Below are 24,486 nucleotides of genomic sequence, written 5' to 3' on the forward strand. Positions count from 1 at the left end.
GATTTATCCAGCTGCCCTAACTCCTGTTGGCAGTAAAGGGAATTGCGCCCACAGATCCCTGAGGTCTAGGGACAGTGATTTCCCACAGAAACAAAACTGCTAAACTGTTTACAAAACTGCATTCAGTCCTTTGGTGGTTAAATGTAGCTTGATCATGATTTATGGAGGCCCAGCTCTTTTTCCTACACCTGCCCATGGACATCTCCTAATTATTCATTTGAGAAAACACTGGATAAAACTCTCAATCCTGAAAACATGTGTGTTCCAAAAAGAAGGCCAAGCATGTCCAAGGATATTTTTACTCCCGTTTGATCTAAGGAAAATAATTCCCAATTTCCATGCACAGGCCAATGCTTAAGGGAGGCAAGTTCTTTCAGATGGGTTCAACATAAGCATACCCTCTTAAGTTCTCTATTCTTGGCTTTTTGAAGAAACTGAAGGAGGGTCGGTAAAGTTCCAGCGGATGATCATCTGAAGAGAGCAAAAATAGGGCAAAGCACCCCCAAACTCCCACGTCAGCCTGACCCCTCCATCTTCCAGAGTGGGGTACAAGATCAGGGACTGCTTGCTGTCCATTAGCAAACCCATCGTGGGCAGCAGAGCTTTGTGAAGCCAAATGGGAAGTAGCCACTGAGGAGAGAAATACAATTTCAATACAGGAAATAGAAGAAAATCATAGAGCTTTTCACTCAAGATAGATGTTTCTTCTGTCTAAAGCCAGCAATTTTGGAAAATGAAGCTAAGAGTTTAAAAATAAGGGCTCTGTTAGGGAAAATAAAACAGGTCCCCCTGCATCCATTAGGCTGTCTTTAATTGAAAACTGGAGAACAATCTAACTAATTGGCAGGTACCTCTTTTATTGCTGGGCCTATCTTCCCCCTTCTCTCCAGTGTAATCAGAAGACAACTCCTTTTTTTTTTTATCAACCAAAGTCAGGTATGAAATGGAAAAGCGGAGAAGTAACACTTAAAAATTAATTGTGTGTATTCTGCAAAATTTTCTCTTATAAAATAGGAAGAGAAAGCACAGAAGTTCAGGTCTTCAACACAGCAGTAGCTCCAGGAGTGGATTTTTATATAGCGCGGTGCTGAGGTGGAGGCTATAACGTGCTTAATTGCAGGCAAATTCGTGTTGTTTAAAAGAACTTTACCTTTTACATTGGGGACCTATTTAATTTCAAATCCTGGCAACTATGCTGACATTATACAGCAACTTTAATTTTAAAGATCAAGGAAGAGGAGCTATGGGTGAAATTTGAGCCTATTTCTTGCTAATTTGGAGTAAGAAAGAAGGGAGGTTGGGATAAATCATGAAGTTAGAATTGCTGTCTGAGTTATGATATTGGAGTTTCGCTCTTGAAAATAGAACTTCCTTCTTTCTTTTCCTTATACTGAAAGAATTTAGGTGGTGGTTGTATTTATTGAAGTTAGGGTTCTCTGCTAATCTTTTTCTTCCATTCTCCACTGAATCTCCATATGATTTTAAACAGCAAAATAACTTTGCAACATGTTATTTTTTAATTATAAAGGTTGCATGTGCGCCATCACAAAGACAATTAAGATACCCTCAAAGGATTCTGGCTTTGAGGAAGAAAGAGACACAAAGATCAACGGTTACAGCATTGTACAATGAATGTTAAACAGGGTATGCTGGTACCCTGGTATGTGATTCAGAGGTGCCTTATGCTATGTTGGAGCGTAAGTAGGTGTGAACAAGGCAGGGAAAGGACTTTTGAAGCCTAGGGAACAGCATGTGTAAAGGTACAAAGGCAAAAGAGAACACTCTAGATTTGAGGGGCCTGGCTAAGTATGAGTACACAAAGGGCCCAGGTGCCACTGAAGGCCGCTAGGCTCTCAACTATTTCGCCAGTGGTGTCGTTGTTCAGATGCTGTGGGTTTGGGATAACATGGCACATCAGCTCTTTGCCTAAAGCCACCAGGGTTTTTCCATACAAGGACAGAATGCGTTTTGAGAGCTAGAACTTTAGGCAGTATTTTCTCAGTAAACTGTTAGCAAGATTTTTGTACTGTCTGAGCAGTGTCTGTGCTGAGGAGAAGCAGAAGGCTGCATCCGATAAATGCCCATTATTTTACAGTTGTCAGGCTCTTGAAGACCTAAATGTAAATGCCTGACTGGCTTCCCTTCTGCTCCCACATCCTCTGTGATTTCTTCCTTTTCAATTCAGATTCAGGATGTAACCACCTATAAAATAAGCAGGAAAGATTCCAGTGAGAAGGTCCCAGAATGGCCCTGGAAATTAAGTTTACTTGGAAAGAGTGCAACACATTGTGGACAAGCATTTTTTCTTTTCAATTTAGGTCCTTCCTAGCATTATGAAATAATGTAAGTGCATGATGATCATTGGATTCTGTGAAAGGCTTTTGAATCATGTGATATGTAGAGTTGCCATGGTGATGTACGTTGTCATCAACCCACATGTTATGACAGACCTAAGACCTGGCTTTGTTGATGGTGAAATGTTGCATACCAAACTTCTAAAAGAGATTTAAAAATTTATGCTCCTCTGCAAAGGGTTTAAGCATATTTGAGCATGTTTTGGCTCTGTCTCCTTCTGCCTGCCTCCCCACCACCCCTTCAGTACAATTGAGGATCTTGAATTTAGGTCCAGATGAGATTTAGTAATTAATGTACAAAGCACCTGGGGTCTCCTAACTCCTGGGCTGTAGCTGAGGAGCTATTTTGGTGCATTTTCTCAGTGAAATATTTGAGAATTAGAAACCTTAAAATGCATTGGCTTCTTGCCCAGTTATATTTAGAGTAATCCTGATAATAAATCGGTAACTATGGGTTTCACTGAGGAAGGGCACAAAATAACTGACCCAAGTAATCTAGAAAACAGATGTCTCTAGTTGGTTTAAAGTAAATTCTCAAGACCAGATTTAAAGAAAGCTCTATGGGGCTGAGTGAAATCTTCCATTTCAGATTTTTTTTTTCCTGTCTTAGGGTTCTTTTCCCTACTACCATATCTCAACTCAAAGTCTTGAGAAGAGGGGTAGTGGTCCCCAAGGTACAGTGTTGATAATATTTAACCCGCTGTGCAGAAATGCTTTGGGTAACAGATAAACTGCTTGACCTCATATTTCTTGCGTTCTTCTAATCCACTCTTTATTTCAGTAGCTTCCAAGTAGGGATCAGAGTCATCTAGGAGGTGTATGAGTGAGCTTCTGGGCACCCTCTTGAACTCACAACTAAATATATATATGCTATTTGGGAGGATGCTGTATCCCAATCTTTTTTTTTTTTTTTTAAGATTTATTTATTTATTCATGAGAGACATAGAGAAGGAGCAGAGGGAGAAGCAGGTTCCCTGTCCGGAGCCTGATGCAGGACTCGATCCCCATACCCAGGATCACGCCCTGAGCCAAAGACAGATGCTCAACCGGTGAGCCATCCAGGTGTCCAACTGTATGACATTCTGAAAAAGTTCTTTTCAGTCTTCATGTTCCTCCTCCAGCTCCCTCCAAAGGCCCTTATCCATGGGGAAAATAAAGCCCAATAGTAGAACATAAGATGATTCCCAAATGGTTTTCCCTTCTGGCTCTTGCTGGGGTTGTGGACTGCTCGGAAGCACCCCTGAGAGATCCTGGATGAAGTGTGACCGTGGTAGACTTTCTATCTGTGGTAGCATTTCTATCTGATCTATAGTCTTAAAACTAGCATCGAGGTCAACCAGAGAAGAGAGATTACCCAAGACTTACTCATCCTCACTAACATAACGCGTTGGAAACCTTTCCTGTAGATGGTATTCTAAAGCCCAGACTGGCGACTTAATTTGCAGGACCCCATACAAAAATACAAAATGAAAAGTACTGTCCACTTGACCAAAAATTATTCAGAATTTCAAGACAGTGACAGTGGGGCAGCAAACTAAGCATGAAGCCCTTCCAAGGACCAGGCTCCATGTGTGCCCAGGTCACACGCCTGTGAAATTGGCCCTGCCCAGAACAGATCCTTTCAGTTTTTGAAAACAGCCAGTTTAACTAGCAGTGTACATACCCTATCAAAGGTGTGTACACCTCAATCCCAAAATTGTGTTTTGAGATTACTGGCCCCCAAACCTGGTGGATGAAAATGGTGTTCTAATAATCAGACCCATAGGATAGCTAGTCACATAAAAAAAAATTATCCAAGGTCATGTTTTTGAAAAATAATAAGACATAATAAGACACCTAAATTAAAAGACCTTTTATCCAACTGATTAATCTCTCCTTACTGTTGGTTTCCAGTTTATATTACCTTGTAGCATTTCTTCCCCAGATCATGTTACTCTAAAATAAAGAACACTGTGAACTGAATGTATTGGCTCAGTGCCCTCCTTGGAACATTGAACACTTTGGAAGTTTAGACCGTGATTTTCTGATGTTGTGAGTTCAGGTTCTCAGTTAAGAACATGGGTTGTCTATTCATTGGTATTCCTTCCCAGGGAGTTTTAATTAATTGGGGATTAAAAGGGTTGAGAGTATTGGCCTCTGGGTCTCCAGGGGTTGAGCTTTCAGGGGTTCACCTGACAAAGTCCAGGGAGATGCCATCATCACCCTCTACCAGAATGACTGGTTCCCACAGAGGTGATGTTTTTGCTAAACCTATCGTCATTGTCTTTTGAGTACCATCTTTCTAGAGCTTTTCCAAAATTAAGGCTTGCCTTGGTAACCTAGGGAAGAGCATACACGCCAAGGGAGCTACTGGTCCAAGGGACTTGAAAGGAGACAGACCTAAAATCTATGGTCACTTTTTTTTTTTTTTTTTTTTTTTTTTTTAAGATTTTTATTTGTCTATTCTTGAGAGACTCAGAGAGGCAGAGAACATAGGCAGAGGAAGAAGCAGGCTCCATGCAGGGAGCCTGATGCAGGACTCCGTCCCAGGACCCTGGGATCACAACCTGAGCCGAAGGCAGATGCTCAACCACAGAGCCACCCAGGCATCCTATCTATGGTCAGATTCTAAGTGAAGGGACAGGAGACACTTTCCCGGTTAGCAGGCAAGAGGCAGTGTGGAATGACAGACCTTCTAGAAGCCACGGTTACTAAACAGTAGAGCACTCAGACTTCACTATTTTCATTCATTCATTTTTACTAAATTCCCAAAAGTGGGACCTTGTCCTGTCAGGAATTTTTTAAACAAAAAAAAATAAAAAATAAACAACTCTAAGCCTCTACGCCTTGGGACAACTCCGCTTTCTTGTTTGGAATATGAACCTTAGGTTGTTTCCCTTTTCGTGGCTCCAAGTGCCGGCGGGGGGGGGGGGGCTCCCCCAACTTGATCAGCATCCTTTGAGTTGCATTCATGCCCACCCTCCCTGCTTAGGAGGAAACTCTGTTTGTCATCAAAAAAGTAGGCTGTTTTTCTACTTTCTCCCTCCCTCTCACCCATTGTCTTTCAGTGGGGTGAAAAGGTCTTCACTTTTCTCTTTCTCCCCCACAAATCTTGCTATTAATAACTTTTTAGACGTTGTCACGCATAGACTTCCACTCACTCCGGAGGGTGTTTTTTGTTTGTTTAAGGCAACGTGTTTCCTGGTCTGAAAACCGTGTTTCCCAAAGTAGCCGCGATGGGATTATTCCATACTCGCCTCCCACTGGCAGCGTCTTTGCTTCTGGCTGGAAATGGGAATTACAGCTCGATGCTGGCCTGGGGCTGCACGTCACCGGCCCGGCCTTGCTGGCCAGGGCGAAGGACTACCCCAGGCAGCCACCTGGTTACTTTTTGATTGAGATGGGGTTGCAATATTTTCCCTTTAATGACCGAGGGCAAATGCCTAAGTAACACTCCTTGATGTCTCTCTCTCTCCTTTCACTCTAGAAGGAAAAATTACCCTTTTGAACTTTGCATGGGATAGAAATTAACTCTGCAAAAGCCTAGTGCAAACAGATGTGCTTCCCACACTACTTTTTGGGTGGATTTCTCCTGATCCAGTGCTTTTTATGACTAACTCTGCGCCAAGTTGTCATTTTGTTTTGTTTTGTTTTTTTAATAATAGAAATAAGTGTGGTACCTGGGTGGCTCAGCAGTTGAGTGTCTGCCTTTGGCTCAGGGCGTGATCCCAGGGTCCTAGGATGGAGTCCTGCATCAAGGTCCCTACAGGGAGCCTGCTTCTCCCTCTGCCTATGTCTCTGCCTCTCTCTGTGTGTCTCTCATGAATAAATAAGTAAATAAACCTTAAAAAATAATAATAATAGAAATTAGTTTTTTCTTAGTGCTTTTCTTCAGTCACGACACATTTCACACATGTTGAACCTGATATAAAGTAGCTCTAGGCCTAAAAAGCTACTTCCATTCAAAACACCACGCTTTGAATTCTCACAAGTAGCTTTATGATTAACTATGAATCAGCAGATTGCACTGTTATTTCAGAAATCAAGGATTCTTGGGCTACCTTCCTGACCAGACCTGAGGGCAAATTCAGGGGTATTGGTATTTATATTCATACCCAGAGCTCACTATCCACTTGAGTAGGTGTTAAATTAATGCATGATGAAACCAGTGACTCAGGACCTCCTGAAGATCCTGGCAGATTAGCATTCTGACCCTAGCTTTCTCCTGTACAGAAGAGTGAGTGCCTTCCCAGGAAATACCTGGCGTGGCCGTCAAGATCCTGCTCAGTCTGATTGATTGTCAACCTGCTCTTTCAGTTGTGCTTTACACACACACACACACACACACACACACACACACACACCGTCCATTATTTACATCTCTGCCAACCTGGACCACAGCCCCTTCCCTGTATGATCGCACCTGTGATCTTGGCAAAGCTGAGATGTTCCTGAGGGGGGTGGGGGGACTTGCTGTTCAAATCCTCCTCCTTCATTAGAGCTGGAATCAAGTGCTGATTCCCTTCTAACTCCTTTGAATTCCTGTGACCTTTACTCTAAATATTTTAAGTGGGCCTATTATGTGCCAGGTACTATACTGGGCACTTTTCCACTTTGTGCGTCCATTAAATTCTTATCACACTGCATGGTGGCATCTGCTCCAAGGTGTTCACTTGATTTAATGTTCCTGGTAAGCTGAGAAAGGGCAGGAGATCTATCTTTGTACACTTAAGGGAGCCCACCACATCCACTCCAGTTAATTGGCATTAGATAAATGAATCAGTATGGAAATGAATATATATATAAAGATGGCCGTTGGAATCATGAGGCTGTCTACCCACAATAGTCTGTATTGTTCAGAGATTCAGAATAGTGTTCTTTCCTCTTCGGGAATCTTTATTTTAAATATAAAATGTCTATTGGAAGTTTTCTAGAAGAAAGCTTTGGAGAGAAGAGGTTTCATCCATAACAAAAGCTGCCATTCCCTGGGCACTTGCTATGTGTTGAGCATTGGCTTCCCACCTCATACGTGTCCCCTAATTGGGTACAGTAGGTAATCCCATGAAGTGTAGGTATGTTCATTATCCCCACATTACAAATGAAGAAACAGGCCTTCGCGTAACTCACTTAATGGCCCACAGATAGTCAGCAGCAGAGTCAGAGTTCAAATCCACAGGTACTCAAGCTAAATTCCAGTTTTTAATCACCAGGCTAGTATCTAAACCAACAAAAAGTGCTCTATTTGGGGGACAGTGGGGAATATTATGTGTGATGAAATCTGAAAAACAGAAGTTGAAATGTGATCCATGAAAGAAAAGAAAAAAATTAATCAGAATTAGAGCAATGGTTTGAGAGTATTAGAGGAGAGAAGGTGGCCCAAGTTACTCTCAGATCAAAACATGAAGCAGGGAGTACAGTGAGCCACATTTCTTCATGTCCTTGATAGATTTGGGCCATATAACTGGTCTCTCAGGTAATTATGAATTTTGGATACTTAGGGACAGAGAATATTCAGATTTAAAAGAGATGGTTGCCTTTCCTTTTGATTGAGGAGTGTGTCTGCACTCTAGATAAGACAGGATTACGTAGAACCTCTACAGGTACGTAGAGGGTACCTCGTGTCCCCAAGGGGAGACAGAAGTAATCTGAGTAGGCAATGGGAATTCCAGGATTATTGCTAAGACATGAAGCAGATCACCCCAATGCATATGTGACCTTCTCCACCATAGAAGTAGTTTCTTTTTATTCCAATTTCTTGATAGCAAGAATAGAAGAGCATGAGCTAAGAAAGGTCGGAAAAACTGGTCAGAAAACACGGGACTCAGTTTGTGGTGAAGACCTATCCTGTCGATTTAAGTGGCTAGAGTGTTAAATGTGTTTCTCACAAACCACGGAAGTCCTGATTAACCACTAAAAGTCATAATAAGAGAAATCGAGATTAACCAACAGAAAACATAACTAACCAACATGAATCATGGTTAACCAACAGAACTCTTGACTTTCTAATCTGATTACATCTCAAACCGGTGGATCTTCTACTAACTTCTGAGAAATCCAGCTGCTCACTTTATTAAGTACACCCAGTATCATCTTCAGCGAATGCATGACTGTGGAGGAATATTTTATGGAATTAAGTTTTAATACATTCAGGACTCTTACTCGGATTCTGCTTAGAGCTGAGGATATCATCATTCACTCACTCATTCATTTAACAGCTATTTATTAACTCTCTACCGTGTGTCAAGTCCTGTCCCACTACTGAGGATATTCAGCTAATATGCACCAATACGGTTTTATTAGGTGTTGAAATACTGAAATACTTCCCTACCATCTGTCAAATAACCATTGCATCCAGTCTTTTGATCCTCTCTACCCAAGTCCACTGTCTTGCTTCCAGGGAAGACATTTTAAACACTGCTTCAAGGGGCGCCTGGATGGCTCAGTGGTTGAGCGTCTGCTTTTGGCTCAGGGCATGATCCTGGGGTTCCCGGGATCAAGTCCCACATTGGGCTTCTCACAGGGAGCCTGTTTCTCCCAATGCTTATGTCTCTGCCTCTCTCCCTGTGTCTCGAATGAATGAACGAATGGATACATACATACATACATACATACATACTGCTTTGAGGCCATGTGGGAGCCCAACAACATGCCCATTTTAGTTCCAAGAAAGTTGGTCTCCACGTCCCTGCCTCTTATCTGTCAGGGTATCAGCAAGGAGAATGTCACACTGGGTGGTAGTACTGTTACATCCAGTTGTGGATATCTATGATGCCCATTTGGCTCCCCGAAGCTGTGACTGCTGGCCACAGGCAGGCATTCCTCCCTGTCACCCATGTATCCTCTAAAGTGAATGGTACTATTGTTTACTATTTTTAATATTATACTTGAATTGGAATAATATAGAAAGATAAGCAAAATACCAAGGTCGCCTAGGAAAGGAAGCATTTATGTGGGATTGGATTAGTCAGAGAAGGCTTCCTGGATGAGGTGACATACATCTTGAAGACAGAATTTTTCTGAGTTTATGGGGAAAAGTATGTTTCAGGAAAGAAGAAATAAAATTGGGGGGGCACCTGGGTGGCTCAATCTGTTTAGCGTCAAACTCTTGATTTCTCCTCAGGTCATGATCTCAGGGTTGTGTGATCTGGCCCCGTGTCCAGCACATGCTGAACATGGAGCCTGCTTAAGATTCTCTTTTTCCCTCTCTCTCTCCCTCTGCCCCTCCCCTAGCCCCTCCCTTCCCTCCCACCCCCCAAAAAAGAGAATAAAATTGTGATCTCAGTTACCCTAGACTAATCCTCTGCAAATTGCAGTATTTGCCTGTATAGGCAGAGGACCAACACGTTCTTCCTTAGTCTTCAAACACCACCTCTTCCTTGGCCAATTTCTGTGCTCCCAGAAACTCCTTCATCCTCACTTGTGAGGTGTCCCACCTTGTCACTCTCTGGTATGATAATGTACTTGGAGTCCCAGAAATGTACAGCTGGAAAGGATCTGGGAAATCAGCTCCCCAACCCCTCACTGAGGAGGTAAGAGAGCTTTGCCTCCTTGAGCTGACTTGCCCAAGGCTGCACAGTGGTAATGAGGCTGCAGTCCAGCCTTTCCTGGACTTCTTTCCTGGGCTCTGCCTCTACTGCTTCCTACCTCTTCTGTCTCTCTGTACCTGCTCCCACCCCACAACCCTCACCCTGGGACTGCTCCTTCAAGTGGGACCAAATCCTTCCTTTTATATGCTCAGCTTTTCAGTGTTTTCTCCTCTAGATGTGTCTCTATCCATCCACTTGCTTCAAGGACTGTCACCCATTGAATTCAGCACTTCTAAGCCCATTTTTTTTACGTATGACAGGTTTTGGGTTGCAGTTTTGTTTCTCAAAGCATGAGGCTTCCAATTTTAGGTGGCACAGATTTGTGGCTTTATACTTCAGTGAACCACATAATGAGACACATTTTCTCTGAATTCCTCAAAGAGAAAGTCTCAGTCAGGGCTGATCTAACACTTGCTTAGCTCCCTTTTCAGTAAGAAGTGACACGGTCTGGGTGTTAAGCCCTTAGCAGATCCAAGATCCAGTGAGAGTGAGATAATATCTGATTATCATTTTGTTTGACTTTCATTTTATTTGTGTTACATTTGCCTTTTAATATTGACAGTAGGTATTGGTTTTCAAATGAAGCCAGAGGTTAAAGGTCTCCATTTTAAGGAATGTTAAAAATAAAAGGAAGAGGCAACCTAAGTAAAAATATTAAGTAGATGGAACTTAGGGGGCATGTGGCTACCATTTCCCATACAGGCACACACTAGATCCTCAAAGTGGTGGTCTGCAAGGAAATAAAGTTTAAATAATAACATCTACTGGGGAGGAGGATTTATAGAATGCAAACCTATCTTTGGCCTCAGAGGGTTTTTCTGTTTAACCCAGTCAATGTATAAAAATACCTCCCAGCATATATGTTAGTCAGCAGGTATTCTACTATGGTAGAAATGATTTGCTGAAACTTAAACCGTCTCCTGATATCTAGCCAAAAATCTGATTTGGGAAACCAAGAAGTCCTATTTAGTTTCTGCCGACATGGTTACTGAACCAGGCTGAGCGGATAACTAATGACACAGAAAGTTCCTTAATTCTCTCTTCTTCAGGGCACCTGGGTGGCTCAGCAGTTGAGCATCTGCCTTTGGCTCAGGTCATGATCCCAGGGTCCTGGGATCGAGTCCTGGATTGGGTTCCCCATAGGGAACCTGTTTCTCCTTCTACCTATGTCTTTGCCTCTCTCTGTGTCTCTCATGAATAAAATCTTCCTTCATTTGAGTATCAGGAGATTGTATTTCTCCCCCTCTTGGTCACTCACTAAGAATTTGCTGAACTGAGTATTTGGTTTTTAATAAACGGAGCAGGTCACCTTTGCCCATACCTCACTTGCTTCACACATGCAGAAAAGACTGGGTCTTCCATCGTGTCAGTGTTTCTTGGCAGGAGAGCAGTGCAGTTTCTGTAAATTGAGTTTGTACATCTGGCAACCAAAAGCGTCCCGTAGGTATATTTTTTGCATGCAAAGATATGTTTGAGGTGACCACTCTGCACAGATTCTATTAGAGGTTCGGAGCATTGGTAACCTGTTATTTTAGATTTGGAGCATATTTGTAGCTCCAGAGGTACCAAAATAAGCAGTGTTTTCTTGGAAAATGTGTGTGTCTGGGATGTGACAGGAGTTGCAAACTTAAACAAGATTTTCAGGCATTTACAGTTGAACCATACCAGTAAAAATATGTTTATTTAGACATTAGAATCCTAGGGTGCCCACGTAAATATCCTAAACAATGTGTGTTACATGAGCTTCCTTTGTTAATGCACTTTAACTTTAAATGTTTTTAGTTCTGGCTCCTGGAGTGCTAATGTACTACAGGGAAAGTTGAACTCAGATGGTGAGTCTTATGTGCTGTTTAGCACATTCAGTGGTGTGTTTCTTACATCCAAGAGAATTGTTGCTAGTGTCGGTAAAAGTCACATCACAGTGGAGAAGGTAAAACTCCCTACTCTTAATACTCATAGCAACATAGATGTTTTTGTTGGGCAATTAGGAGACAGAAAAGACAGCAGGTATGCCCTTCACTCACTGTTCATTCATCTGTGTAGTAACAAGCATCCCTTGATTATCCATTGTCTGCAAAACCATGTGGGAGAATGAGGAGAACAAAGAGGACAAAGTGGCCACCATGTGCTCATGAGCCTATAATCTGCTTTATCCCATCAGTGTTTCACAAAAATCGGGATAAATTGCTTCTCTTGCCAAAATATAATTTTCAAAAGTTGAGAAGTAACAACGCACTCAAATATTCAGTAAGCATGTAGTCGAAGATTCATTGAACTTGAGAATGAGAAGTAAGATGACAGAGCTGGTTCAGAGAGGGATTGGAGCAAAATATCGAGGTGGCTGGAATAAGACTGCAGAGGTAGATACAGAACTGGTTAATGTCCTACAAGGCAACCAAGCCATGCTCTTTGGTTATATTTCAGCCAGACAGAAATCTTTGCACTTATCCTTAACAAATAGATTTGTAATTTACCAGCCTTCTACAGTCTTTAAAAGAGTCTGTGTCCAATCAATGGCAAATAGTAAGTCAAACAAAGTTACATTTCCCAAGAGTGTCAGATGACTCTTAGGTAAGCTTGTCAAAAAGCCAATGCTGCAGGACAGTGCTGCCCCACAGAACTTTCTGCCATGATGAAAATCTTCTATATATGTGCTGTCTAGTGGGGTAGCCACTAGGTGTATATGGCCAGTGCAACTGAGTAATCGAATTTTAAATTTTACTTCATTGTTAAAAATTTTGATTTAAATATCTGCATGTGATTAGGGGCTGCCGTATTGGACAGTGGCCGCTCGTTTGTGCCATTAAATGGGCAGTCCTTTTTATGCCTTGCTTCCAATCTTGGATAATACTTTTTTTAAAACACTCTGTAAATTAAATCACATTTTAAAATACTGTAACAAGCTAAATATGTGGGGAAAAAATTGGAAGAGACTTTCTCGAGCAGACCTAATTCTTCCACAAATCTTATCATTTCTTTTACAAATGGGATGCTTCTCGTATCCAGTTTCTTGAGAGTGGGCTCACCTGAAATTGTTCTCTCTCCCTCTCTCTTTTTAAAAAAAAATTGTTCTAGCTGCTTATGAAGCTAAGCCTGTTTGGAGGGAACCCAGCTCCGCATTATGTTTTCTGAGTGAATCAGCTTCGTGTTCATTTTCCTTCAGCAAGATGATAACGGTCATGTGTAGTTTTGATTAAAAGGGGCTTTCTGATTTGAAACAAAGGGAGAGCTGACTATTAATATCTCACAAGGATTTTTAAGGCTTAAATAAGTGAACTTTTCTACTGCCATCACTTCATTACTCAGACCAAGCAATCAATGCATTGATAAGGCTGGTTTTGATTTCTCATGAAACTTGGTAGTTTTACTTAGTTTTCTCATCTTCTCACTTGCTTGCAGGGGTTTTTCCGCAGAAGTATTCAGAAGAACATGATTTACACTTGTCACCGAGATAAGAACTGTGTTATTAATAAAGTCACCAGGAATCGATGCCAGTACTGTCGACTCCAGAAGTGCTTTGAAGTGGGAATGTCCAAAGAATGTAAGTGGAGTCTCAAAAACTTTTTTTCTGTCTTTGCCTTATCTATAAATATGATTTGCTCAGCTTCCAAAATCAAGTTGTGGAGGGCACATTATGTGGAATTCAGACATGACACTGAAGATATATTGCCAAAGCTAAGTGTAAACAGAGGTAGTAGGACAACAGAATACCTGTGGGGATTTTCAGATAAAACTTGAGTGGCTGTTGGGGAAAAGACAGGAGCTGTGTGTTGTGGCTGGCAGATTTGTATTCCTGAGCAGTACTCGCTCACTGTATGTTTCACAGCCATTGGTAGCTCAAACATACCACAAAGTCACTTAGAGACTCCATTTCCCTATCCTGACAATGGGAACAAAAAGTATTGCCTGTATCGATGAGAACAAGATGAGGAGCTCCAGTAGCACAATTGATTAGTGCGTGGTACTTATACAAGAACAAGATGAGATGATAGGTGTGAATATTAACAGTAGTAATAATTAGCCCTTTTTCAGACAGAAGGGGGCATAAAACTTCTGTTGTGGAAGAAATACTTAGAAACTTGGTGCATTGGCAATTTTCCAAACTTGATTTAGCTTTTTTTTCCCTCCCAGCCACCCCCTCCTCCAAATAATTACACATTTTTTTTAATGCAAAAGAGAACATTTTAGTAAATAATTAGTGGTCTGTAAACCTCGGATAATGGGGACTTGAAATATATATCATTTAATACAGATAGTATATACACTACAAAAAAATTGCACTACTTATATTTCTCTCTTTGGTGCTTTCAGTTAGGACAAGAAAGTGACTGGCAAATGGCTTGACTAAGGCAGGCCTAAGGAAGACATAGGGTTGTGTGCCAGGTGAAGTGCTTCACGTGGTTGCTGCTTCTCCATTCATCCCATTACTTGGGGATTTGGTGAAGGAAGACTGTTAGTGAGGTCCTGGGCTAGTGGTATGAGGGGACGCTGGAGATGCATGAGACATGGCCCCTCCCCTCTAAGAATATGGGACAAAAAGCCAGGTACTGGGGTGCCTGGATGGCTCAGTCGGTTTAGCATCCGACTTTTGATTTCGGCTCAGGTCGTGATCTCAGGGTTGTGAGATGGAGCCCTGCATTAGGCTCTGTGCTCAGCAAGGAGTCTACTTGAGATTCTTTCACTCTCTCCGTCTGCCCCTCCTTGGGTTTCTATACTTGAGGAGAAACAGCAGGATTGGGAATAATTCAGTTGACTCAAGCCGAGCATCCTTTTCTGTGTTCCAGCCTGTCATGTTACTGGTTCATGGTGTGAATCTGTAATCTAGGCCAGTCCAATGAGAATGAAACTCAGGCTTATGATCCACAAAAGAGTAAAAGATAAATTCAACTTCATCAAAATAGGAAATGTCTGCTCTACTACAAAATGAATGAAAAGACAAGGCACACAGTAGGAGAAAGTATTTACAAATTGCACATCTGACTCAGGACTTGTATCTAGAATATACTAACCTCTGAAAACTCAAGAAGAAAGCAAATAACCCAATTTAAAAAAAAAAAAAAAACAAGCCTTAGTGCCCTTCAAAAATGCCAAGAGTACATGGCAAAGGCAGACTGAAAGACTGTTCCAGATTAAAAGAGACATGCCAGTTACATGCAGTGCATAATCCAGTCTTGATCCTGGGGTCAGAGGGAAAATAACTATAAAGGACATAATTGGAACAGTGAGTGAAATCGGAATATGGACTATAGATTATAGCATTGTAATATACTGTTGTATATTATTACATACTAAGAATTGTGAATTAGATGAAGCGTGTAAAGGGGTTCTTTGTACTATTCTTGTAACTTTTGAGCAAATTTGAAATTTTATCCTAATAAAATTACCCAAACAGAACAAAAGACTCATGCTTAGGATATTGAGACAATTCCTGATGCATGTGAACAGGGAAACAAGTAGCCCGAAGTGCCCCTAATAGCTAGCTTCCCACTCCAAGGGAAGTCACCTCTAGGACAAAGCAGACACTATGGATGGAAGGGTGGAAGAATAGATAAATAGGGCCCTGAATGTCATTCTTGAATTGCTAAACCAACCGACCCTAAAACCTCTGCCTCCAGCTAATTTTGTTATATTTGCCAAGAGATGCTCATTAAAGCAATTGAGGTTGGAGCTTGATCATATTTAGGGTCCTGATGAACAAAAATGGACTGGGTCATTGGACAGGCAAGCATCCTACCATTTCTCCTAGGAGGGTCTTTTTTCTTCTAGAAAGTTCTATCTGTGGATGTTGGGTCAACTGACCACAGTTCAGCCAGTTGTCTTCGATCCCTCCAAACTTTAGAGCTATTAAATTACTTAAAATCAATGAATGTGAAGATATAGAGCTAATATTTACTTAGCTCAGGCCCCCAACGCCACCATTGAAGAGAACAGCGTGACATTCCCCTGAAATAACTGGATTTTTTATATGTCTAAGTGAGACTCGCAGAGCAATCCCCTGACACTCCATTTTTGGTCTGACATTCTGTAGACATGGATGTCACACTGCAGTTCTGTGGGAGAATTTTAGTCTAGGCTGAAATTATAAATGAGTAAGCCAGATGTGGACTCGGGGTAAATCAGTACTTTTGCATTTATTTTGTGTGGGCTGGAGACCCATTTCCTGCTTACATTACTTAAAACCCATATCCTGCTGCTCTGTAAAAACTGGCAGCTTGGTTGCCAATTAAAAAAAAAATAATGTTTACACCCACAGGAAAACTCTAGTTTCAACCCTCAAGGAACTTATCACCTTAATTAGATTTAAAAATATAGAAATGAGAAGAAAATGGGATCATTATGCCCAAGTATACAAAAATAAATATATTTTCCTTAGAAGGGAATTGAAGGGGAAGGAATAAACACTTGGAATATAGAGACTGAGGGTCTAATAGGGTATTTTTTTAAGGTGAAACCCAAAGAAGCAGGAAACTATGAGAATCAGTAACCAATTATACCACGGTATTCACAACTGAAACGAATCCAGGCATAATAGAGACTCATAGAATGTTAGAACTGAAAAAAGATCTTCGAGATTGATTTTCACTCACCTCTCTCACTTGACACACAAGCACACTGGGACCCAGAAAGATGAAACGGTTTTCCCAGCAATCACCAACTGGCTAAAGACAGAAGCAAGATTACCGTTCAGGTCTTGCCTTTTCTCTCCATGCTTTCTCTGCAGTATCAAGATCAGCAAGATTTGCATTCAGTGCCTGTGTGGGTCATAAGGATTCATTAGTATGCATCAGAATTTTTGGATGCAAGTGAACTCTGAGAACTCAGCTCAAACTTGGCATAAGCTTTAAACATCAGTGCAGGTAACTGGACAGTCCAGAGTAACACACCTGCGTGCATGGGCTTGCGTTCCTTTTCAGGGGGGCATGTCTCACCTTTCTGTCCCACAGCTGTTTTTTACTGTGTTGGTTTGGTTTCCAGGAAGATTTTATAAATGGCTAAGTGTAAAGATACCACCAACCACTGTGGCTGAGAGTCTACCTGACAAAAAGAGAATCTTGGATCCCCATCATCCCATTGGTGTCAGGGAACTGGTTCTCATTGGCTTAACTGGAGTTACAAGCCCCTTATAACTACCTGGCCTCGGGGAGGCTGGGGGTGTTAGACCACTGTGATTGGCTAGATCTGGATCATGTGCTAGTCCCTGGAGCCAGGGGATGGAGTTTGACCCCACCTGAGCCAGGGGGCCCGGAGTGTCATGTCCCGGAGGACAGCATTCCTAGGTAGGGAATCAGAAAGACAGAAGGTAGAAATGCTCCATGTTCACAAAGCCCTGTCAGTCCCCATGGTGCTCTTGCTTATTCTTCATGCTGTAGAAGGAAAGGAAGACACCTAAGAATCCTAGGATAGTAGTAGCTGACATAGGCTCCGTGTTTTCTATATGCCAGGCACTGCTTAACTATTTTTAATACTTTATCCCATTCGATCCTAACAATAACCCTATGAGACAGATCAGTTATAAACCCTTTCTTCCCCTTTTTTTGGGGCAGATGTGGAAGCTTAGGTACAAAGAGGTTGATTAATTTAGGGTAACACAATTAGTAAGGGCAGTGTGGGGATTTGGATCCCAGTAGTAATATACACTATATGCCATAAAGAGCAGCTTTTAAAACTCTGACTTCCCTTCTTGACGCTATTGCAAGTGGTTAATTAAACAGTACTCGCACTGCTTATTGTATATGAGAGATGTACCCCCTAGAAAATCATGTGTAAATTTAATTTTTATAGCTCAAATTTGGTTTAAAATGTATAAGGGGATTACCTCGTAAAAGAAATCCTTTAGTGTGGCGGATCAGAAAAGCATGATTATTTCTTCACATTTCTGTTCTGTAAATGCTGGTGGGTATACCGTGTATTTTCCAAGGGCTTTGTAAAACTAGGGGAGCCTTTTTGCAGAGGAATAGCTATTTGTCAAAGCATGGGATTTGAAAGCGGTAGCAGCAAGTGAAAAAAATCGATTTTCAGCAGCATTCTAAAAGTGGTACAAAAATTTATGAAGAACTTAGGGAGGAGGCAAAGGAAGCAAAGTGACTCAAAGTTGAGTGATGAGCTTCTGCTGGTGGGGTGGGAGGCTTGAAACGATGTCAGCAAAGGAAAGTATGTGGCCCTAAAATAAGAAATAAAAAAGAGAATAAAGGAAGACATAAAATTTGGGATTGTGAAAGACATGTCAGGACAAGCTTATGATACAGATAAACCACTAATTGTCCATGATGGAGAAAGAGAAGATTTAAAACGATACCACTTAGAGACCGTAGGAGTACATAAAGCCTGACCATGTGCATTTGGGTCTGTTACAGAAGTCCAAATGAATAGTTCAAATCCATAAGCCAGGGATTGGCAAACTTTCTTAAAAGGGTCAAATAGCAAGTATTTTTGGTCTTGTGGGCTGTGTGATCTCTGTTCTGTCACCATATCCCAGAAGGAGCCAAGAAAGTACATACACAAAGACTGTGTTCCAATAAAACTTTATTTACAAAAACAAGCGGAGGGCTAGGTTTGGCTCAAGGCCATACTTTGCCTACTTCTGCGGTAGGAGGCTCACCCAGTGGTCAGATAGGCCACTTAAGGCTGCTCTGTGATGTCATGCTCGGCTCACCTCCCACTGCCGCCTGTTCCCTCCTACCAAGAGACATCCCAGCTTCCAGCCACACTGGGCCATGCTGACCCATGAACCTTGCAACTCCATGTTCTGTAGGGGCTGTGCCCTGGAATTGAGTTTCTGCCTCCTTCTTCTTCAGATGAGCCCCAGCAACTGGCAGAAAAGTCAGTTGCTCTGGGAAGCCCCCATGAACCCCAGCCCTGCACTCTACTTAATTTGTTCTTCGTTATATTCCTCTAGCACTTCGAATATCCCTCCATGAACTGTAGACTTCTTACAGTGTGATTATTCACACACCGGTGAGGCTCCCTGGCTCAATTATGAATTCCTACAGGTTAAGGCAAAAGCGTCATGTCCTCCTCACCTTTGTAGCTCTGAGGTTAGCAGATGCTTTGCCCAGTGATGTTGGATTGGTCACAGGGTTAACAGTAGCTATTTATTTTATTTAAAGTGTAAGCCGGCTCTGCCCCTAATGAGGGACTTGAAATCATGACCCTGAGATCAGGAGTCGAATGCTCCACAAACTGAGCCAGATGGGTGCCCCCGAAAGTGGCTGTTTTTAAAAGGCAACCAAATCCGACATCTCCCCAGCTTTACTTCTGATAAGTTGTCAGATGCAAAAAACTATTCTGGTTATGCTTGGTATTCATCTCTCAGACATTCACTTACCTGCTGCGAGCCCAGGAACAAGGTGTGTTTTCTTTCAATGTAATGGGAACAGTAATATTGGCGGACAGCCTGAGCATGATGTGAAAACTGATGCTTTTAATCCTGTTTAGCCAACAGTGTTTCTCCAATCAGCTTCCTCTTGCCCAGTTCTCTCCCCTCTGGAGGACCCGAGATCTTCTAGTGGATTTTCTCTCGAAAATGGTTGAGCTGAGTGGGCATCTTGTACAACTGTGTGTGACAAAATCCCACAAAGGGGGAGAGGCTAACATGGACAAGTGGTGGGATTTGGGACTCACTGAGCCAGTTCCAGGCCATCAGTTTGCTTGCTGACAAGAAGGGGGATCCAAGGATGGGCTAGACCCTGGGGTCAGGAGGCCAATAGGAAAATGAAAGATAAAAAGGAGATCAGAATCAAAACTCATGTACCATGATAAAGGGGAAGTAGTGGACTCTGGATGCCTCTGACATTTGACCAGATTCCCTGGGCTTCTGGCCTTCCAGATGGGATGCCCTCACCTCACGTCTGTGACAGAAACATTGGAGATTACTGTGCCTGCCACCCTCCATGCTATTTCTTTTCTTTCTGAAAACCATTGGCCACTGGTTCACAAAGGAACATCTTCATATTGCCTTTGAGCTTATGTTTATGTGGGCCATGCTTTTGAGTGGTGGGCCAGAGTTGTCTTGGATTTTGTTGGAGAATGCTGCTTAGCTTATTTTCACAGCATCCCCCCCATGACAGTTGCGTAAGTCTATCTGTAGAATAAAGCAATTGAATAATCTCAATTTAGGAACCCCCTACTCATTGACACCTTCTTATTTAGGGCATATTGAGCTTAAAAACTTTTTAGGGTCACCTGGGTGGCTCAGTGACTGACCACCTGCCTTCGGCTCAGGTGGTGTTCCTGGGGTCCTGGGATTGAGTTCCACATCGGGCTCCCTGCAAGGAGCCTGCTTCTCCCTCTTCCTATGTTCCTGCCTGTCTCTCTGTGTGTGTCTCTCATGAATAAATACATAAAATCTTTTAAAAATAAAAGCAAAAAATAGCTTTTTATAAAGTCTCCAAATTCTGATTTATGCTTTGGACATGAACGCCCTCATGGGTCGATTGGGTAGAAGGAAAGTGCTTTGCATGGATGCCTTGATACCTCCACGAGAGGCTTCTGTTGTTCTGTGTTTTCCCTTTACTGTTAAACTTACATTAAAACAAACCTTTTGGATTAAAGGCACTTAACCTCAGTTAAAATCACCTCTGTTGATGCACAAATTCTACCTATGTGCTCATTGGTTCTATGGATGGATTTTACTGGCTTTAGAATGAGGAAATTCACATTGTAGGTTGCCCTGTGTACTTGGGAAATTACATAAAAATCATCATCAGGCATTTAATGTCTTTCTAATTTTAGTTTATTTCTGCCTTTGTCCCCATATTGCATCCCAGCCTGTTACTGTGTTCCCAGGGTTCGGTGGGATCGTTTTGTTCTGCTCAACAGAGTTAGCATTAACCCTGCACCTCTCTTTTTTGCCCCGCCACACACAAGTTCCTCAAAGAGCCCCCCAAAAGTCAATGAAAGGCTGGAAACTTTATATTTTTGTATCTAAAAATGTCACGGAAGCTGGAAAGTAAAAATCTGCTGTCCCTTTCCACTTGCCAAATGTTAATGTTTTCCTGCATCTGTTCGGGAGATTAAAAAAAACCCAATTCCGTTTGGGCACTGGCAGCCCGGTGATGTCAATGCCACTGTGGGACTTCAGGCCCATTAACACTCAGACTGCAGAGGAAGTATTAAAATTCCTTCAGCTTTACTAACACATTTCTCCCTGCAGCCTGTCTCCTAGAATAAGGGACGCTTGGCACATTCTCACCTCAGAAAAAGGAGAAATTTCCATGACACGATAGGACAGAGCAGAGCAAAGGAACAGAGGGCTTCAAAGTGAGCCTGAGCTGGGTTCAAATCCGACCTTGCCCTCTGGCTGCCTGTGATTTTGTTTCGAGTGGAAGGAGCTAATGTTGGCCAGTAGATCAGCCTTGCTGGATTGTTTTGTGCCTCGGACCTCATGAGGGTGATGCCTTTAGCACCCTGATTGGCACCCAGTAGCTGCTAAATAATGATAGCTGTTCTCTCGGGTTCTTCCTCTGGTTGGTGACATGGGCTCCATCCTTTGCTCGCCTCAATTCTCCCACAGCTGCTTTTTATATAAATAACTGCACAGCCCGGCTCCTCCTTCAGGAGAAAAGTGAAAGGCAGAGGCTCTACCGGGTTTGAATTGTTTATAACACCACAGTGTAGACCTATAGCCCCAAATATTATGTCACAGCCTTAAAAATAAAGCTTGCAGGCTTCATTTCTAAAAGAAATATCTGCCTTCCTCGGCTGCTGTAAACTGGGGGGCAGATGGCTCATTTGCCCGGAGATGCTGGGACATGTGTAATCAGAGAATGGGATGGGATCCTGGTATCATGGAACCCAACTCCATGGGGAAAACCGAACTGGGGTATTAGAGAGGACTCCTGGGCCCCTCCCAGCATCAGTCAGCTCAGGGTGAGGCCATTGGGGTGTCCTGGGCAACATCCACTTGGCACCTGCTCACCAAGGAGGCTAAGTCTTTTTCACTCCCCACTTCCTCCTTTGTTTATCCTTATGGTACCTCCCATCTCTCCCCAGCTTTTATTTGGGACTCTGAGGCCCACTTCTCCAAGTCCATCTCCCTCCTCCCAACCAAATCTTACCCTGTCCTGTTCCCTGGTGCTGCTCTAGCAGTCAGTCATGTGGCAGGAAGGCTGCAGAGGACATGGGTGGTAATATGGCAGTCAGTGGTCACCAAGTGCTTTACCAGCAGCAGAGTCTCCCAAGACTTCGAGTCATCCTACGTGGCAGGTGGATCAGGAATAGTACTTGGATCCCAGGGGTCCCGACATCCAGAGAGGCCAAGCGACCTGCCTGCCGGCACGCTGCCAGCCCTAAGCCCTGGGTCCTCATTCTAGTTTCTGTGAGCTTTTCAACTACTCTTTGCTTCTCTAAAGACATGGGTCTTGTGTGAATTTAATGCTACACAGTTTCAGTATCTTCACCCATTTTTGCTCCCTAATCACATCTTCTACGGTGTATGATTTAATGTCAAATATGTACAAGTTCAGTATGGTTTTTTTCCCAGAATAAGTTCTGCACAAAGCCTATGAAATCTAAATTGGGGGAGTCCTAAACTTAGCAAGCAACAATCTCAACTCAGAGCGTGATAACGTCATTCCCTTTTCAATATTCATTCAGTCTTTATATTGCTAATGAGAAGATATCAGTTTGACGCCAGTCCATCCTTAATTAATACCTCTTAAACCTTGGCTACTCCCTCTTTTTTACAGAGGGCGGGCAGGCAACTGGACCTAGTTAGGACTAAGTTCTATTCATTTCAGAGATGTGCAAACTTTCTGATGTGGCCAGACAGCACTTATTTTAAGCCTCACAGGCCATTCAGTGTCTGTTGCAACTGCTTGACCCTCCTGTTGCAGCATGAACGCTTCATGAGAGAGCGTGGCTTTATTCCAGTAAAACTTTATTGAGGCAGTCAACCTGAGAACCCCATTTATTTTTTTACTCTTCACTTCTATTGATGTCCAACAATACTGCTTTTACCTTTATAGTAGTAATATAAAATTCAGTAAATTTTATTTAAGCCAAAAAAAGAGAATCAATTTTGGGACACTTGGGTGGCTCAGTGGCTGAGCGTCTGCCTTTGGCTCAGATTGTGATCCTGGGATCCTGGGATCCTGGGACGGAATCCCATGTCCCCACAGGGACCCTGCTTCTCCCTCTGCCCATGTCTCTGCCTCTTTCTGCGTGCCTCTTGTGAATAAATAAAATATTTTTTAAGAAATCAATTTAGATAGAAATCCTAAGAGTATAGGGGCCTGTGTGTGAAAGATCATGAAGGGAGTACAGAAAGCACAGAAGTTGGTTTTATGTTAGTTGGTCAGGTGCCCCTATATCTTGGCAAGATTAGAGGAGATTCCGGAGGAACCTCAGCCCCTTCCAGAGCCTGTGTAGTGCTTCAGTTGTTGGTCAGCAGCTCACTGACCTGCCTTTGGTTTACTCAGGCCTCTGAGCTGAGAACAGTTTGAGGATTGACAGCTAGGTCTTACTTTTCTGGGATCCTCTAGGTTTGGTCTATCTCCTCTCCTCTCCTGATGTAACAGAGGGTCAGTAAAGGGGTGGATCTGTCTTGGTGGGGTTTCAAGGATCAGGTGTACCTGGTGGAGGGAATATGAGGAACAGGGGAGATTTCAAGTTGCATCTCTCACTCCCCCTTCCTCAGAGCAGCAGGGTAGTGTTGTGGCTTAAAGCACAGACTTGAGGGACAGTCTAGATTCTGATCCCAGCCCACCACTCATGTTGCTCTGTGTGATCTCCGATAGGTTACTTAGCATCTCTGTGCCGCTGGTTTCTTGTCTGTGGCACCAAGATGATAATAGTACCTCATGGACTGCCTGGGTGGCCTAGCCAGTTAAGTATTTGCCTTGGGCTCAGGTCATGGTCCCCGTGTCCTGGGGAGCAGTGGCGGGGGGCGGGGAGGGGCGGGTCCCTTCTCAGCGGGGAGTCTCCTTCTCCTTCTCCTTCTGCACCTGCCCTGTTTGCACTCTCTCTCAAATAAAATAAATAACATCTTTAAAAAAAAAATAGTGCCTACATCATATGGCTATTGTAAAGAGTAAATGGATTAATTTATGGGAGGAACTAAAGACATTTCTTAGCTAAGTGTTAGCTCTTGTTACTCTTCACCCTGCTATGCTAATGATCCATTCTGGCCTCCAGAAATCAGCCTGTTTGATCATCAGTGTAGTCTTTAGTGACTATACGGAACAGCTGATGCTCCTTATGGTCCAGTGGTCCATTTACTCAAAACAAAAGGTACTCTTAAATTTGACATGTATCCTTGGGGCTCAGACCTAACACCCACAAAGCAAAATGTCATCACTGAGCCAAATAATCCCATGCTGGGATTCATGGCCCTTCATCACTTACAGAATCCATTCCAAGTATATCAGCATGGGCAGGGCCCTGCACAGCTGGCTCAGCCTGCCCCAGCCTGCCCAGGACACTGACCTTCTGTCATGTTCCCCCAAATGACCCCCACCCCACCCCGAACTAGTCACTGCTGACTACTCAGCATGCCTGTCGTGTGAGGCAGTCTCAGGGTGTGTGTGCTGCTCTTTCTGCCTGTGATGCCCATCCCCAGCTTGCCCTCC

At 42.8% G+C, this 24,486-nt stretch overlaps 1 protein-coding gene across 6 annotated transcripts in view; it reads left to right on the plus strand.

The window, feature by feature from the left end:
- The window catches only part of RARB (retinoic acid receptor beta), a 725,134-nt gene that overhangs the window by 609,937 nt on the left and 90,711 nt on the right, over positions 1 to 24,486 (plus strand). For all 6 annotated transcript variants that reach the window (XM_072793005.1, XM_072793011.1, XM_072793006.1 and 3 more), the window contains one exon: positions 13,319 to 13,460. In XM_072793005.1, the coding sequence (XP_072649106.1) occupies positions 13,319 to 13,460 (142 nt within the window). The remainder of the gene's footprint in view (positions 1 to 13,318; positions 13,461 to 24,486) is intronic.

This window comes from Canis lupus, chromosome 22 (genome assembly GCF_048164855.1).
Source record: "Canis lupus baileyi chromosome 22, mCanLup2.hap1, whole genome shotgun sequence".
Classification (NCBI taxonomy): domain Eukaryota; kingdom Metazoa; phylum Chordata; class Mammalia; order Carnivora; family Canidae; genus Canis; species Canis lupus.